The 13,995-nt window shown below is 50.3% G+C and overlaps 1 protein-coding gene across 1 annotated transcript in view; it reads right to left on the bottom strand.

Moving 5' to 3' along the window:
- Positions 1 to 13,995, bottom strand: part of CATSPERD (cation channel sperm associated auxiliary subunit delta) — a 42,939-nt gene that overhangs the window by 22,392 nt on the left and 6,552 nt on the right. Inside the window, 8 exon segments of the mRNA XM_047094461.1 lie at positions 858 to 1,008; positions 3,175 to 3,258; positions 5,848 to 6,012; positions 6,014 to 6,136; positions 6,561 to 6,674; positions 8,745 to 8,812; positions 12,622 to 12,736; positions 13,518 to 13,590. Coding sequence (XP_046950417.1) covers positions 858 to 1,008; positions 3,175 to 3,258; positions 5,848 to 6,012; positions 6,014 to 6,136; positions 6,561 to 6,674; positions 8,745 to 8,812; positions 12,622 to 12,736; positions 13,518 to 13,590 — 893 coding nt within the window.

The following is a 13,995-nucleotide window of genomic DNA, read 5'->3' as shown; positions in this document are numbered from 1 at the left end:
AGGATCATGAGGAAAGGGACCCCCGCCGCCCGCCCACCCCAGCCCTTGGTTAGCGACTCAAGCGGTAACCGAATGGAGGCAAACACAGCCCGGGGCCGCACTGCCATGGAGCGTCGCACAGAACGCGCTTAGGTGTGAGCAAAGCAAGCCTGGGTGGGACAGGAACGCCGGGCGCCAGCTGCAGGGTTCCGGAGAACTGCTTTTCTCACTGCGGGAGGCGTGAATGCCCTGGAATGCCTTTTACTATATGGGTAACATGGAATCAGAGCTTCCTTTCTGGAATGAGCGCCCCGAATGGACCAGTCAGCCCTGAGCCCTTTCCTTGCGTGGGGTGGGGCTGGGGCGGGGGTGGGGGGAGGACAACGGTGTTCAGGTGGCCTGACTGGTGCTGTGAAGCGGGCTGCGATTGTAGGTGCCCCTGCAGCCACATTGTGCCCAGGGGGCCCTGACAATCCGCCTTCCCGGGGTGGGGCTGACTTCTGCTCCCTGTCTCATGCTGGCTGGCGGGCTGGGGCTCGTGTAGCAGGCCAGCCGGAGGTGCGGTGACCTTTCCCGGCAGGGGAAGCCCTGAGCCACGTCCCAGAGTCGTGAACCCGTGGTTCCTGGTTGGAAGACCAGGGTTGTCCTAGGTGACTGGGGTGAGGGGTGACTTTCAGAACCTGCCCGCATGGCCCTAAAGACTAGAGGAGGCAGGAAATGGGGTGTGGTGGGGTGCTGGACACAGTGAGGGCTCACAGTGGGAATGGGTTGGTCCCAGTCTGCTCAAGCCAAGGGAGAGAAAAACCCGCTGTGCTTTCCCCACCCGAGGGAACACCGTGGGGACACCGAGGGCGGCCCCAAGCCTGGGCCTCGCTCACCTGCGTTTCCAGAAACCAACAGGCTCTTCTCAAACCAGAAGATCAGAATGCCTTTCTGGCCCGGGGTGATGAGGATGTCAAGGGTCCCGTTGTAGTCAAAGGGCAGCCCCAAACTGCGGTTCAGGGGGTGTTCTGAGTAGCTGAACATAGCCTGAGAGAAAGAGATCGCTGAATCCCGGGGGGTGACAGAAGGAGTCACTGGGTCGAGGGCGTCCGCGAGCTTGGTCACTGGGGCTTCCTTCAAGCCTTGTTATCGGGGCCAGTGGTTCTCATTGGGGCGGCCCTGCCCCCAGGGGACACTGGGCGATGTCTGGGACGTGCGGGGCAGCCGGGACCGGGGGAGCTCCTGGCATGGAGTCGATGAGGCGGGGGTGCTGTTCCACACCCACAGCGCCTGGGATGGCCCCAAAGAACTATTCCTGCCACAGGGCACGCAGGGCCGAGGCGGAGGAGCCCTGCCCTCTCCCTCTGGGCTGCCAGAGACACAGCGCTCAGGGCAGGATGGATGGCACGTGGCCCCCAGTGCTCACACCTCGAGGACACGGGGGCCGGGCCCGTCTCCCTGACCCACTGGGCCTGTGAGCGCGCATCGGGCCCGACCCAGGCCCCCTGTGTAATACGCCGGCTGGCTCCGGTCCCCTGTCCCCGGGCTGGGCTGCCGGATGGCAGAGGAGCCAACTAAGACAACACGGCGAACACGAAGGAGGTCAGACTTGAATCGCTGACAGGGGAGGCCAGAGATAGTGCGGAGCTCCCGGCCACCCCTCCCCCATGTTGAGGGCCGTGGGGTCAGGCGAGGGGCTCCCCTCACTGCAGAGGGAGCCCCAAACCAAAGGCTCCTAAAGTTTCAGGCACTCAGGGGCCAGGGGGAAGGGAAGCCAGGAGCGGAAAAGCACTGAGCACTGAGTACTGAGTGCTGAGTACCAGGCAGAGAGATGTGCCCTGCTGGTTTCTTCCTTCTCCTTAAGGAGGCTGTGGTCAAGGCACCTCAACAGACTTCAGCTGGACTACAGACAGAGACCTAGGGTCAAGGGCCCAGTGGCGAGGAATGCAAATGTGCAGCGAGCAAACCCCCCAGGCGTCTACAGCCTGCCAGCCAAAGCCTGTGGGATTATGGGTAGGCAGGCCTGAGAAATCGTGCGCCGGTGGTAACCACGTGGACACCACCGCACTCACTCCAGAGCGACGCACAGCCCAGGGAACCTTATGCTAATGAGGGCACTCACATGGGGACGGGACCACGCACCTGATCAGGGGGGGAGGGGCTTTCAGCCACGGAGGTCAGCCCAAATTCTGGAAGCTTCCTCACAGCAGGGCTCCCCTGAACCACAGAGCTGTACATCCCACTTACAGTATCTGAAATGCCTGGGTACTGACTGTACCTAATCTTTTTCTGACTTAATATCTTTTTCTTCAAATGCACTTTCCAGTCTTATTCTAAAGGGTATCTGTGATATCTGTTTCATATGCCAAGTCTCTGAATACACATGAAAATAATCTTTAGCCAATAGTTCAACATGAAACATTTAAGACGATCTTTTGCGCGGTCAGTGACACATGCACCACACCTTGTACTGTATCCCTAGTGTTCAGCACAGTGCTTAGCACCTCCTGGACACCACTTAAATACTGCCAAGTGCATGACGGAGTGGACAAATGAATGCGGGGGGAGATGGGTGGTGGGTGTGTGAGTGGGTAGGTGGGTAGATGGATGCATAGGTAGGCAAATGGATGGATGAACGGCTGAGGAGGTAGGTGGAGTGGTAGGTGGATGAATGTATGGACAAGTAGGTAAATGGATGGATGGATGGATGGATGGATGGATGGATGAGTAGAGGGATAGTGGGATGGATGGATGGGTGGATGGGTAGGTGGATGGATGGATGGATGAGTAGAGGGATAGTGGGATGGATGGATGGGTGGATGGATGGATGGATGGATGGGTGAGTAGAGGGATAGTGGGATGGATGGATGGGTGGATGGATGAAGGGATGGATGGATGGGTGGATGGATGAAGGGATGGATGGATGGGTGGATGGATGGATGAATGGGTGAGTAGAGGGATAGTGGGATGGATGGATGGGTGGATGGATGGATGGATGCATGGATGGATGGATAAGTAGGCAGGATAGGTGGATGGATGGATGGATGGATGGATGGATGGATGGATGGATAGGTAGATGGATACATGGATAGACAGGTAAATGAAAAGCTAGATGGATTTCAGACATGAAAATCCAAGTGTGTGAGTTTTAACAAAAACCTGGCTTAGGGCAAAGGTCACTTAAGTCTTTCTTCCCAGTCCAAAGCTACTCACCTTCCCTTGGTCAATGAGAAGCAGCCCAACCTGTGACAAGGAGTGAAAGTAGAAGACCCCACCCAAAGACCCGACTAGTTCTGCCTGTGAAACAAACAGAAACATACAACATATGAAGAAATCATTAACATGTGTTTGATTTTAACTCCAGATTACCGAATAAGCTAAAATGAAGGAAAGTCTATTTTGTTCTGGTCTATTTCCCCTCTGGGGAAATGTAGCATGTAGGACAGAACCTTGAATGAAGGCAGCCTTGTTTGGGGGTACTGGGGGAAGTGGTGTGACCCAGATTGCCAGATGCTTGCCTAAATCATTCCCTCCCGCCTTGGTTCCTCATGCCTGATTTCTGGTTGGTCAGCAAAGTGTCTGGAAGCCAAGTGGAGGCATGAGGTCACCCAAGGGCCCTAACCTAGGGGCGATGGGACAACACAGCTGGCTGCCTCCAGACATCTCCAGGTAAGAGAGAGAAAGACTATTATTTTATTTAAGCCTCTTAAGTTATTAAGGGGAATTTTCTAACATAGACAGTGCCATGAACTGAATTGTGTCCCCCACCAAATTCGTATGTTAAAGTCATAACCCCCCGTCTTAGTCCATTTTGGCTGCTAATGGACAGTTTGGCTGCTTAGTGCATTTTGGCCAAAATGCCACGCAGTAGCTTATAAACAACAGAAGTTTATTGCTCACAGTTGTGAAGGCTGCAAATCTGAGGTCAAGGTGCCAGCATGGGTCACATGAAGGCCCTTCTGGGTTACAGTCTTCTTGCCGTGTCCTCACAGGGCAGAAGGAGGCTGGCAAGCTCTCTGTGGTCTCCTCTTGTATAAGGGCACTAATCCCAATCATGGGGACTCCACCCTCATGATCTAAATGCTCCCAAAGGCCCACCTCCTAATACCACCACATAAGGCACTAGAATGGCAGCACATGCATTTTGGGGGGAGGGACACAAACATTCAAACCGGCAACCCCGATGGAATAGTCCTTGGAGGTGGGGCCTTGGGTAGGTAATTAGGTTTAGATGAGGTCATAAGAGTGGAGCCCTGATGATGGGGTTAGCTTCCTTGTAAGAGACACTAGAGTGTTCTCTCTTCTCTGTGTGAGGACACAGTAAGAAGGTGGCCATCTGTGAGCCAGGAAGAGAGCCCTCACCAAGGGCTGAATCTGCCAGTGTCTCGATCTTAGACTTTGCAGCCTCTAGAACTAGGAGAAATAAATGTCTGTTGCTTGAGTCACCCAGTCTGTGGGGTCTGTTGTGGTGGCCCAAGCTGACCAAAACAGGCAGTCAATCCATTCCAACTGGCAGGAGTTGCCCATCAGCTCCCCACCAGACACGCCGACTCCTTCCCTGCTGGCAGAACGCCAAGGGGATGAATCACGATTGCTTGGAATCTCAGCCCTTCGGCACAAAAATAACAATAACCACACATGCACGCATGCGCACACACACCGCAGGAAGACTACCGTATTAATAATTGGTGTTTGAGTGAAGGGGACATCGCGGAGAAGAGTAAACATCACCTAGAACTTGACCTTCTCCCCTGGGGAGGGGAGGAGTGCATTTTTGGTTGTACTTAGGATACTTGTATTGTGTTGGGCAGAATGACGACCTTGTCAGTGTCTTTATTTGGAGATGAAGTACGGAGATGTGTATGGATGCCAGGCTGACCAGGGGTGGACTCGTGTTGGTTCGTCGTATGTGTCAGCTGGACGGAGCTAAGGAATGCCCAGGGAGCCGGTAAAACATTATCTCTGGGTGTGTCTGTGAGGGTGATTCTGGAAGAGATTAGCATTCAATTCAGTAGACCCAACAAAGAAGGCCACTCTCACCAGTCTGGGTGGGCATCACCCAATCTGTCGGGGGCCTACATGGAACAAAGAGGGGGAGGAAGGGTGAATTTTTCTCTCTTCTCGAGCTGGGATGTCCGTCTTCTCCTGCCCTTGGACACCAGAGTTTTTGGTTCTTGGGCCTTCAGACGCTGGGAATTGCTGTTCCCTGGTTCTCGGGCCTTTGTCTTCAGACTGAACAGCACAACCAGACTTCCTGGTTCTCCAGCTCATGGATGGGAGACTGTGGGGGCTTCTCTGCCCGCATAACCGTGTGAGCCAATTCCTATTATCGGTCTATCTATCTATCTATCTATCATCTATCATCTACCTGTTATCTATCACTTTATCATCTATCTATTATCTATCATCTGTCTATTATCTATCTATCTCTAGCTATCTATTATCTATCTATCTATCGATCTATCCATCATCTACTACCTATCTACCTTTCGGTGTTTCTAGTGATGACAGTTTTCAACGAATCACACATGTTAACCCTGAGTCCTTCTAGGCCTACTTTCGGATGAAAGTATGTAGTCAGTTAGGTTCTAGGCTCCCTTGGGCCTCCTGGGCAGGGCAGAGAAAGAGCGTTTGGGACACAGAGTTTGTGAGCAGAGTAGACTCTTCCTTCCTTCCTTTGCACATACTTCCCGAGTGTTTGGGGGTGAGGCCATTCTCTGCATCAGAACAAAATCTCCTCATCCCCTGGGCTACCCCAGCAGCCTGTCCACTCCAGCTGTTGGGATCCAAGCTCTGCCCTGCACTCCTCTGGGCCCTCACCCCTCTATCGGTTTCCTGGGGCTGCCATGTGCTTGATGGCTTAAAACCACGGAAATTTACCGTCACCTTTGTGGAAGCCAGAAGTCTGGTGTTGGCAGAGCCGGCTCCTGCCGAGGCTGAGGAGGAAGCCACGCCACACCTCTCTTCCAGCTCTTGGTGGTGGCCAGTAATCCTCGGCATCCCTTGGCTTGTAGCCGCACCCCTGCAGGGTCTCCCTGCGTCTTCACACGGCCCTCTTCGCTGTGCGGGTCTCCCCGTGTCCTCTCCTTTTCTTACAAGATACCAGTCCCTTTGGATTTCGGACCCACCCTGGTCCAGTGTGACCGCATCTTGACTAACTAAATCTGCAAAGACCCTGTTTCCAAGTAAGGTTACACTCTGAGGTCTCTGGGGTTCTGGATGAACCTAATTTGGGGAGGGTGGGGCATATATTCGACCCAGGACAGTTCTCTCGTCTGTATAATTGGGATGATGATGTTACCTGATGGTACGGATCTTTGGATGGGCCTGGGGTTAAGGGCCATAATTATTGTGCAGCCTTTACTGTGGCTTTACCACAGTGTCCTATGACCTAACACCTTTTGTATCCTTTCCTAACTCCCTAGTCTCCCTAGTCAGCTCCTTGGACCTTGAATTTCCCCTACCCTCCCAGCCAGTTGGACTCTTTAAAGAGAGAAAAGCCCTTGGCCACCCAGCGACTGCTGATTACCCCCACCATGCAGGAGGTGAATATCTACTTGTTGATTTTGCTGTTCACGTTCTTACCAAATTGAACATACCTGTCTTTCGTAGGCAAACTTCTGAAATGTGTATCCCTGGGTGTTTGAGAAATACACATGGGTCTGAGATATCTGATCTCCATGCAAATAAGCAAACACGGAATTACTTATATCCTGGAAGAACAGACACATAGAAGTCTCTTTACTTTTTTTCCTAAATTTTTTAAATGTTTGTTTATTTTGAGAAAGAGAGAGAGAGAGCAAGCAGGGGAGGGGCAGACAGAGGGAGAGAATCCCAAGCAGGCTGAGTGCTGTCAGCACAGAGCCCCACATGGGGCTCAGACTTACAAACCCTGAGGTCATGAACTAAGCCGAAATCGAGTCAGACGCTTAACCGACTGAGCCACCCAGGTGCCCCACAAAACAGTCTCTTTAAAAGCAGAGAAAGGGTAGAGCTTGCAACTGACAGACACATACGTTCTAGAGAGTCTAATGCACAGCATAGCGATGACAGGCAACAATATGTATTACCAATTTCAGAGTTGTTAAAAGACTAGATCTTAATTGTTCTCACCACACACAAAAAAGGGTAATCGTGTGATGGAGGTGTTAGTGAATGCTATGATGGCATTTACTGCCACCTATACGTGTATCATATCAATACACTGTGCACCTTAAATTGACACATTGTTGTATCTCAATTATATCTCCATGAGGGGGGATAAAAAGGAGATAGATGTCGGTGATCACGCCGCTGGGTGTTTATCCTAGAGATGAAAACTTCTGTGCGCACAAGAATGAAACCTTCATGGCAGCTTTGTTCGTAATAACCCCCAAAATGGAAACAACCAAGTTCACTCCGTGGAGTATTATTCAACAACGAAGCGGAGTGGGTTCAATACGAGTTTCCGGAGCATTCTGCCGAGAAGAGCTGGTCCCCAGAGTCACATGTCGTACGGTCCCATGTATAGAACACTCTTGGAATGATGAGGTTATAGCGAAGGAGAACAGCTTAGTGTTTGTCAGGGGTTGGGGACAGTGGGGCAGGGATGTATGGAGAGCTTTGGGGTGATGGAACAGCGTAGTATCTTGAGGGTAGTGGCAGTTCTGGGACTTCACACGTGTGACTTCAAACATGGCATAGAACCAGACACACGTGTTATTTCCATGCCGCTTTCCCAGTTTTAGTTTTTAGTATTTTTTTTTTAACGTTTGTTTATTTTTGAGAGAGACGGAGACAGAAGACAGAGCACGAATGGCGGAAGGGCAGGGAGAGAGAGGGAGACACAGAATCTGAAGCACGGCTCCAGGCTCTGAGCTGTCAGCACAGAGCCTGATGTGGGGCTCGAACCCACGAGCTGTGAGATCATGACTTGAGCTGAAATTGGATGCTTAACTGACTGAGCCCCCCAGAGGCCCCCTCAGGGGCCCCCCAAGTTTTAGTTTTATACTGTAGTTACATAAGATGGAACCATTGGAAGAACCATTGGTAAAGGGGGCATGGGACTTCTTGTAGGGTCTGTAATTATTTCAAAATAGCAAGTTTAAAAAAGGAAGAAACTTATTTAAAAAAAAGAGAGAGAGAGAGAGAGAGAGTAGGGGGCACCTGGGTGGCTCAGTCTGTTGAGCATCCGACTTTTGATGTCGGCTCAGGTCATGATCTTGTGGTTCATGACATCAAGCCCCACACTGGGCTCTCCTCACAGTTGGGATCCAGGTTGGGATTCTCTCTCTGCTGCTCTCTCTCTCTCTCTTCCCTGCTCCCACTTGTGCACACACTTTCCCTCTCAAAATAAATAAACATTAAAAAAAAAAAAAGGAACAAAGGTGGATATATTCCTGCCAGCCAGGGGATCCCTCTCCTTTTTTTTTTTTTTAATTTTTTTTCAACGTTTATTTATTTTTGGGACAGAGAGAGACAGAGCATGAACGGGGGAGGGGCAGAGAGAGAGGGAGACACAGAATCGGAAACAGGCTCCAGGCTCCGAGCCATCAGCCCAGAGCCTGACGCGGGGCTCGAACTCCCGGACCGCGAGATTGTGACCTGGCTGAAGTCGGACGCTTAACCGACTGCGCCACCCAGGCGCCCCTCCCTCTCCTGAACCGGGGAGAAGAGACATTGCCCAAGCCCATCCTGGGACCTGATGTGCCAGCTCTCATGGCTTACTCTGTCCTTATTTTCATTCTTAATTATCTATGTTCAAAGCACTGTAAAATTGGACAGGCTACACACTGTATACTCACCACACAAAAGGGATGTCCGCTGTAACAACAATTATCACCAGAAATATGTGAAACAGGGTGTTCTATACCTAAAAGGAAAAGAGCATAAAAAAAAACAAAAAAACAAAAACATGAGTTTGTGGGGCGTCTGGCTGGCTGTTGTAAGAGCATGCGACTCTTGGTCTTGGATTGTGGGTTCGAGCCCCATGTTGGGCATGGAGACTACTTAGAAAGAAATATAAACCATAAAAAACACGAGTTCCCTAATTTCCAGGGAAAAGGGTAGAGCGGGGTTTCTCAGCCTTGACCCTACTGACACTTGGGGCCAGATCGTTCTCGGTTGTGGGCAGTATCTCCAGACGATGGCAAGTGTCACCTGAGGGACACAGCCGTCAGAGCTGAGAACCACTGGTTTTGCAGGAACTCTTAGGACCCTGCCAAAATGTCAGGAAAGGCTCCTTTCTCTTGGCGAGGCGTTCATTGATTCTATTTTAATTATTTTAAATGTTTATTTTTGAGAGGGAGACAGAGAGAGACAGAGTACAAGCTGGGGAGGGGCAGGGAGAGGGAGACACGGAATCCGAAGCAGGCTCCAGGCTCTGAGCTGTCAGCACAGAGCCCAACGCGGGGTTCGAACTCATGAACCATGAGATCCTGACTTGAGCAGAAGCCGGACGCTTAACCGACTGAGCCACCCCAGGCGCCCCTTGTGGATTCTATTTTAAAAGCAGAAGCTTCAGGGGCGCCTGGGTGGCGCAGTCGGTTAAGCGTCCGACCTCAGCCAGGTCACGATCTCGCGGTCCATGAGTTCGAGCCCCGCGTCGGGCTCTGGGCTGATGGCTCAGAGCCTGGAGCCTGTTTCCGATTCTGTGTCTCCCTCTCTCTCTGCCCCTCCCCCGTTCATGCTCTGTCTCTCTCTGTCCCAAAAATAAATAAACATTCAAAAAAAAAATTAAAAAAAAAAAAGAGATAAAAGCAGAAGCTTCAGCTCCTCGGAAAATATACACGTGGCCGACAAGACATGAAAAGGTGCCCTCGACATCCCTGATCATTAGGGAAATGCAAAGCAAGACCACAGTGGGATAGCACACACACGCATCAGGATGGTTATTATCGGAGACACAGCAAACGAGCGTCGGCGAGGGTGGGGAGTGACTGGAACCCTTGTGCACCGTTGGTGAGAATGTAAGCTGGTGCCTGTGGCATGGAAAACAGGGTGACGGTGCCTCAAAAAATTGAAAATAGAGCTCTGGAAATCCCACTTCTGGGTCTACGCCCAAAGGAACTGAAGGCAGAGACACAAAGAGATATTTGCACACGCGCCCCCATGCTTCATGGCAGGATTATTCACAATAACTGAAACATGGAGAAAGCAACCCAGGGGTCCAGCGGCAGATGAATGGGTGAACAGAAACGTCACGTATACACGCAGCGGAATATTAATCGGCCTTAAAAAGGCAGGACATTCTGGGGCACCAGGGCGGTTCAGTCCATTAAGCATCTGACTTCAGCTCAGGTCCTGATCTCACAGTTTGTGAGTTTAAGCCCCGCACTGGGCTCTGTGCTGACTGTGCAGAACCTGCTTGGGATTCTCTCTGCCCCTCCCACACTCATGCCTTCTTTCTCTCTCTCAAAATAAATAAATAAACTTAAAAAAAAGAGATAGAACATTCTGGCACCTATTATAATATGGATGAGCCTTGGGGACATGATGCTCAGTAGAATAAGCCAGACACGAAAGGACAAATCCTGTATGAGTTCACTTATATGATCCCAAGGGTCTCGTCCACAGAGACAGAAGGTAGGTGGTGGGAGCCAGGGTGGGGAGTTAGCCCTTTGGATGCTATTAAAGAAAGTTATGAAGAAAAGGGGAAGGACGGAGAGCAGACTGACTTATGTTACGAGGAACCCTTATGGTTCCTTCAATAAATTAAAACATGGAGTTTCCACATGGCCCGGCACCTGCTCTCCTCAGTTATATTACCCCAGGGAACTGAAAACCTACATCCACACACAAACTCACGCACAAAGGTGCATAGTAGCACTATTCGCGAATACCCAAAAGAACGAAACCAACCGAACGTCCACCGGCTGATGAACGGATAAACAAAAGTGGTTCATCCACACGGGGGAACATTATTCAGCCTTAAAAAGGAGAGAGGCAGTGACACCTGCGAAAACGGGGAGGAACCTCGAACACATGACGCTGGGGGAAGGAACCAGATACAAAAAAGCCACAAGGGGTGTGAGTCCGTGTGTGTGAAACGTCCAGCACAGGCTCATCCACAGACAGGAAGGGGGACCGTGACTGCCAGGGGCTGGGGCTGGGACTGGGGCTGGGGGGGAGGTGCCAGCTAATGGGGGAGTGTCTCTTCTGGGGGTGACGGAATGTTCTGGAACTAGACAGAGGTGATGGTTGTGCAACACTGCGAATGTTCTAAATGCCAGAGTACTTTGTACACTTTAAGATGGTTGGAAATGGCCAGTTTTTATGGGAATTTTATGCTTCCCTCCCCCGCACCACCTCCCGCCAAAGGAGAAAGAGGCATGAAGCTAAGATTGAAAAGAACCGCACCGAAGGTCAAAGGTCGGCAAGAGGACGGGGGGGGGGGGGGGGGGGGGGGGGGGGGGGGGCCTGCAGAGCTAGAGGGAGCCAGCCTGGGAGAGTTGGGAGGGAGGAAGCGGGGAGGGCCAGGAGGCAGTTTGGCTGCGGGCAGTGAGTGCTGTAAAGAATGGATGGGCTCATGTTCTGGAGGCAGCTCTGTATTTGGTTTGGATGTGAAAATCGATGGGCCCCAAGGCTGGTCAGAGCAGTTTCTGTGGCCTGGAACTACCGTCGGGTTCGCAGCCCCACTCGGGGTTACGTACATTCTCTAGCAGCAGTCCACACCGCGCCTGCGCACGGCCCCCACGTACCCGGGATCCGTGTATTCGGTCACCTTGTTCTCGGAGGTCACCCTGGAACTCGCTCGAGAAAAGTCAGACAGAGGCCAAGCCAAGGTGTGGCTCTTCTGCTGTGCTTCTCGGTCCCTCTCAGGGCTGCAGGCCCCTCGCCGGCCAGGGCTCAGCAAACACCTGGCAGGTACCACACTGGCCGGGCCAGGTTCCGTCTCGTGGGGCCCACAGTCTTTTGCCAAAACTAACGCAAGTGAAGCAAGAGATGAACGAGTTTCCAGATGGCGATCTACCAGCCCGGTGGCTCTGGACTCGGTGATGTCTGGGGACATTTGGGGCGTCAGGATGCATCAGTGGAGGGGCGCTCCTGACATGGGCTGGGTGGGGCCAGGGATGCCCTACACCCCACAGTGCCCAGGGTGCCAGGCCCCCCCCCCCCCCCAGAGAATGACCTGGCCCTAAATGTCAGCAGCAGTAGGGTTGAGAAACCTTGATGGACCTCTTTCTTTCTCATCTCAATGGGTACCCAACCATCCTTCTTTTCCAAAGAATAGTACCTTCCTTGACTTCGTTCTCGACCTCGCCGCCTTGCATGCTACGGGATGGTTCTCTTCTTTCTCTCTCTTCATATGGCTTACCTTCTCTCCTGTTCTCTGTCCCTAACATGCAGTAGGTGGGACTGAATATTCCCATCACCCAGGCTTGTCACCAAGTGCGTACAAGCCATTCTCGGCCCTACTCGATCCTTCCTGACACCCACGCAGTTCCCGTTGACGTCCCTCATTGACTCCAATCAGTCAGAGCGGGATTTTGTGGCTCGTGACCACGATCCTGGACAGAAACACTAGGTTCCCACCGTGTAACCAATTTTCATTTGAATTTTAAAGAACAAGGTGATGTCCAGGGGCTGACATCCAAGGAGCAGCACTGTTTGTATTTCCAAAATCAACAACCTGTTCTTGGATGATCGCCAACAACATTTTTTTGAAAACCACACATATACCTATAGATGCGTTCCAGGAATTGGCTTCGTAATCATAAACATAGACTTTTTGATTCACTACTAACAGCAACACCGAGCCAGCGATATGTGCCGATGTTACTTCTGGTATGCCGACCTAAAAATAACGACACGTAGGAGATCCGTGAGTGCATCTTTTGAGAGGATTCGGGAAGTAAGACATCTAGATGCGCATTTAAGAGACATGCATGCTATAGCAAGAGCTGTGTGGTTCCTAGGTGCTAGGAACGGTATATCCTGGGGTCAGAGCCAAAACTGGGCGGTTGGAGTTGGTGTTCGGTGCCCTCGGATACCTGAATTCTCTCTAATCCCCTTCTTCCTTACCAAAACTTTCTCTGAGGGTAAAGCCTAAAGAGTAAGTAACAAACGATGAACATAAATGATAAACATGTCGCTTATAAGAGAAATATTGGCATTTTAATTGATGGCAAAACCTTCTTCGGCTAGGGGCCAGTGGTAGAATTTCTCAGGGTAGTTACTGAGAGGGTAAAGGTTTTTCTGTTTTGCTTCAGGACAATTAAGGGAGGGCCCAAGATTGCTGTATGTAATCTATCCTTAACTCACACACTTCCCACAATTCTCTTCAGAATTGTCTCTTTTTTTCAGGAAAAAGAATAGAATAGAATAGAATAGAAAAGAATAGAATAGAAATAATAGAATAGAATAGAATAGAATAGAATAGAATAGAATAGGAATCAACCCTTCCTCTGGCTTAGAAATTGCTCTTAATGTCTTTTAAGAGGTACATTGTAATATAAGCCCCCAGGCTTACAAAAACAGACTAGTGTGATATTTCCAAACTGTATCTCCCCCCTCCCGCCACCCCCCAAGAGTTACTTATGTTGGAAATCTTTCAGATGGTTAAGTAAAATAACTACCTTTATTGATGTAGGGAGGGAAAGTGGAAGGAGACTACTTTTGAAATTATCTCTTGTGAAAAAAATTTGTCTTCTGAAATAGACAATAAAAGAGTTAAATTAGGACAAATTCATACAAGAAAAGAAAAGAGACAAAGATAGGCACTCTAAAAATGTTCTGTTGAAACAAAATACCCCCCCCTTTTTTTTTTAACAAGGAACCATTTAAGTTCTATCTATCTATCTATCTATCTATCTATCTATCTATCTATCTGTTTTTGCATGAGTAAACTTCTATAGACTGGATATTTGCATTCTTGAAATAACATTATTTTAAAAGTGTGACCATGTCAAATATAAAATTATATAAATGATATCTTTTATACATGTGACACTTGCCTCACCCAGGATGAACTTCAGTTTTGCCATTTATATGATTCTAATCCCACTGAAGTAAAAGGTTTCAGACTAGGAATGTGTGTGTATGAAAGAAACAATG

The sequence above is a fragment of the Lynx rufus genome, unplaced genomic scaffold (assembly GCF_022079265.1).
Source record: "Lynx rufus isolate CCGP_SWC_20201006 ecotype Redwood Valley unplaced genomic scaffold, mLynRuf1.p SCAF_4, whole genome shotgun sequence".
Taxonomy (NCBI): domain Eukaryota; kingdom Metazoa; phylum Chordata; class Mammalia; order Carnivora; family Felidae; genus Lynx; species Lynx rufus.
The sequence above is the reverse complement of the archived record's forward strand: the minus strand, read 5'-3'. Positions and strand labels throughout refer to the sequence as shown.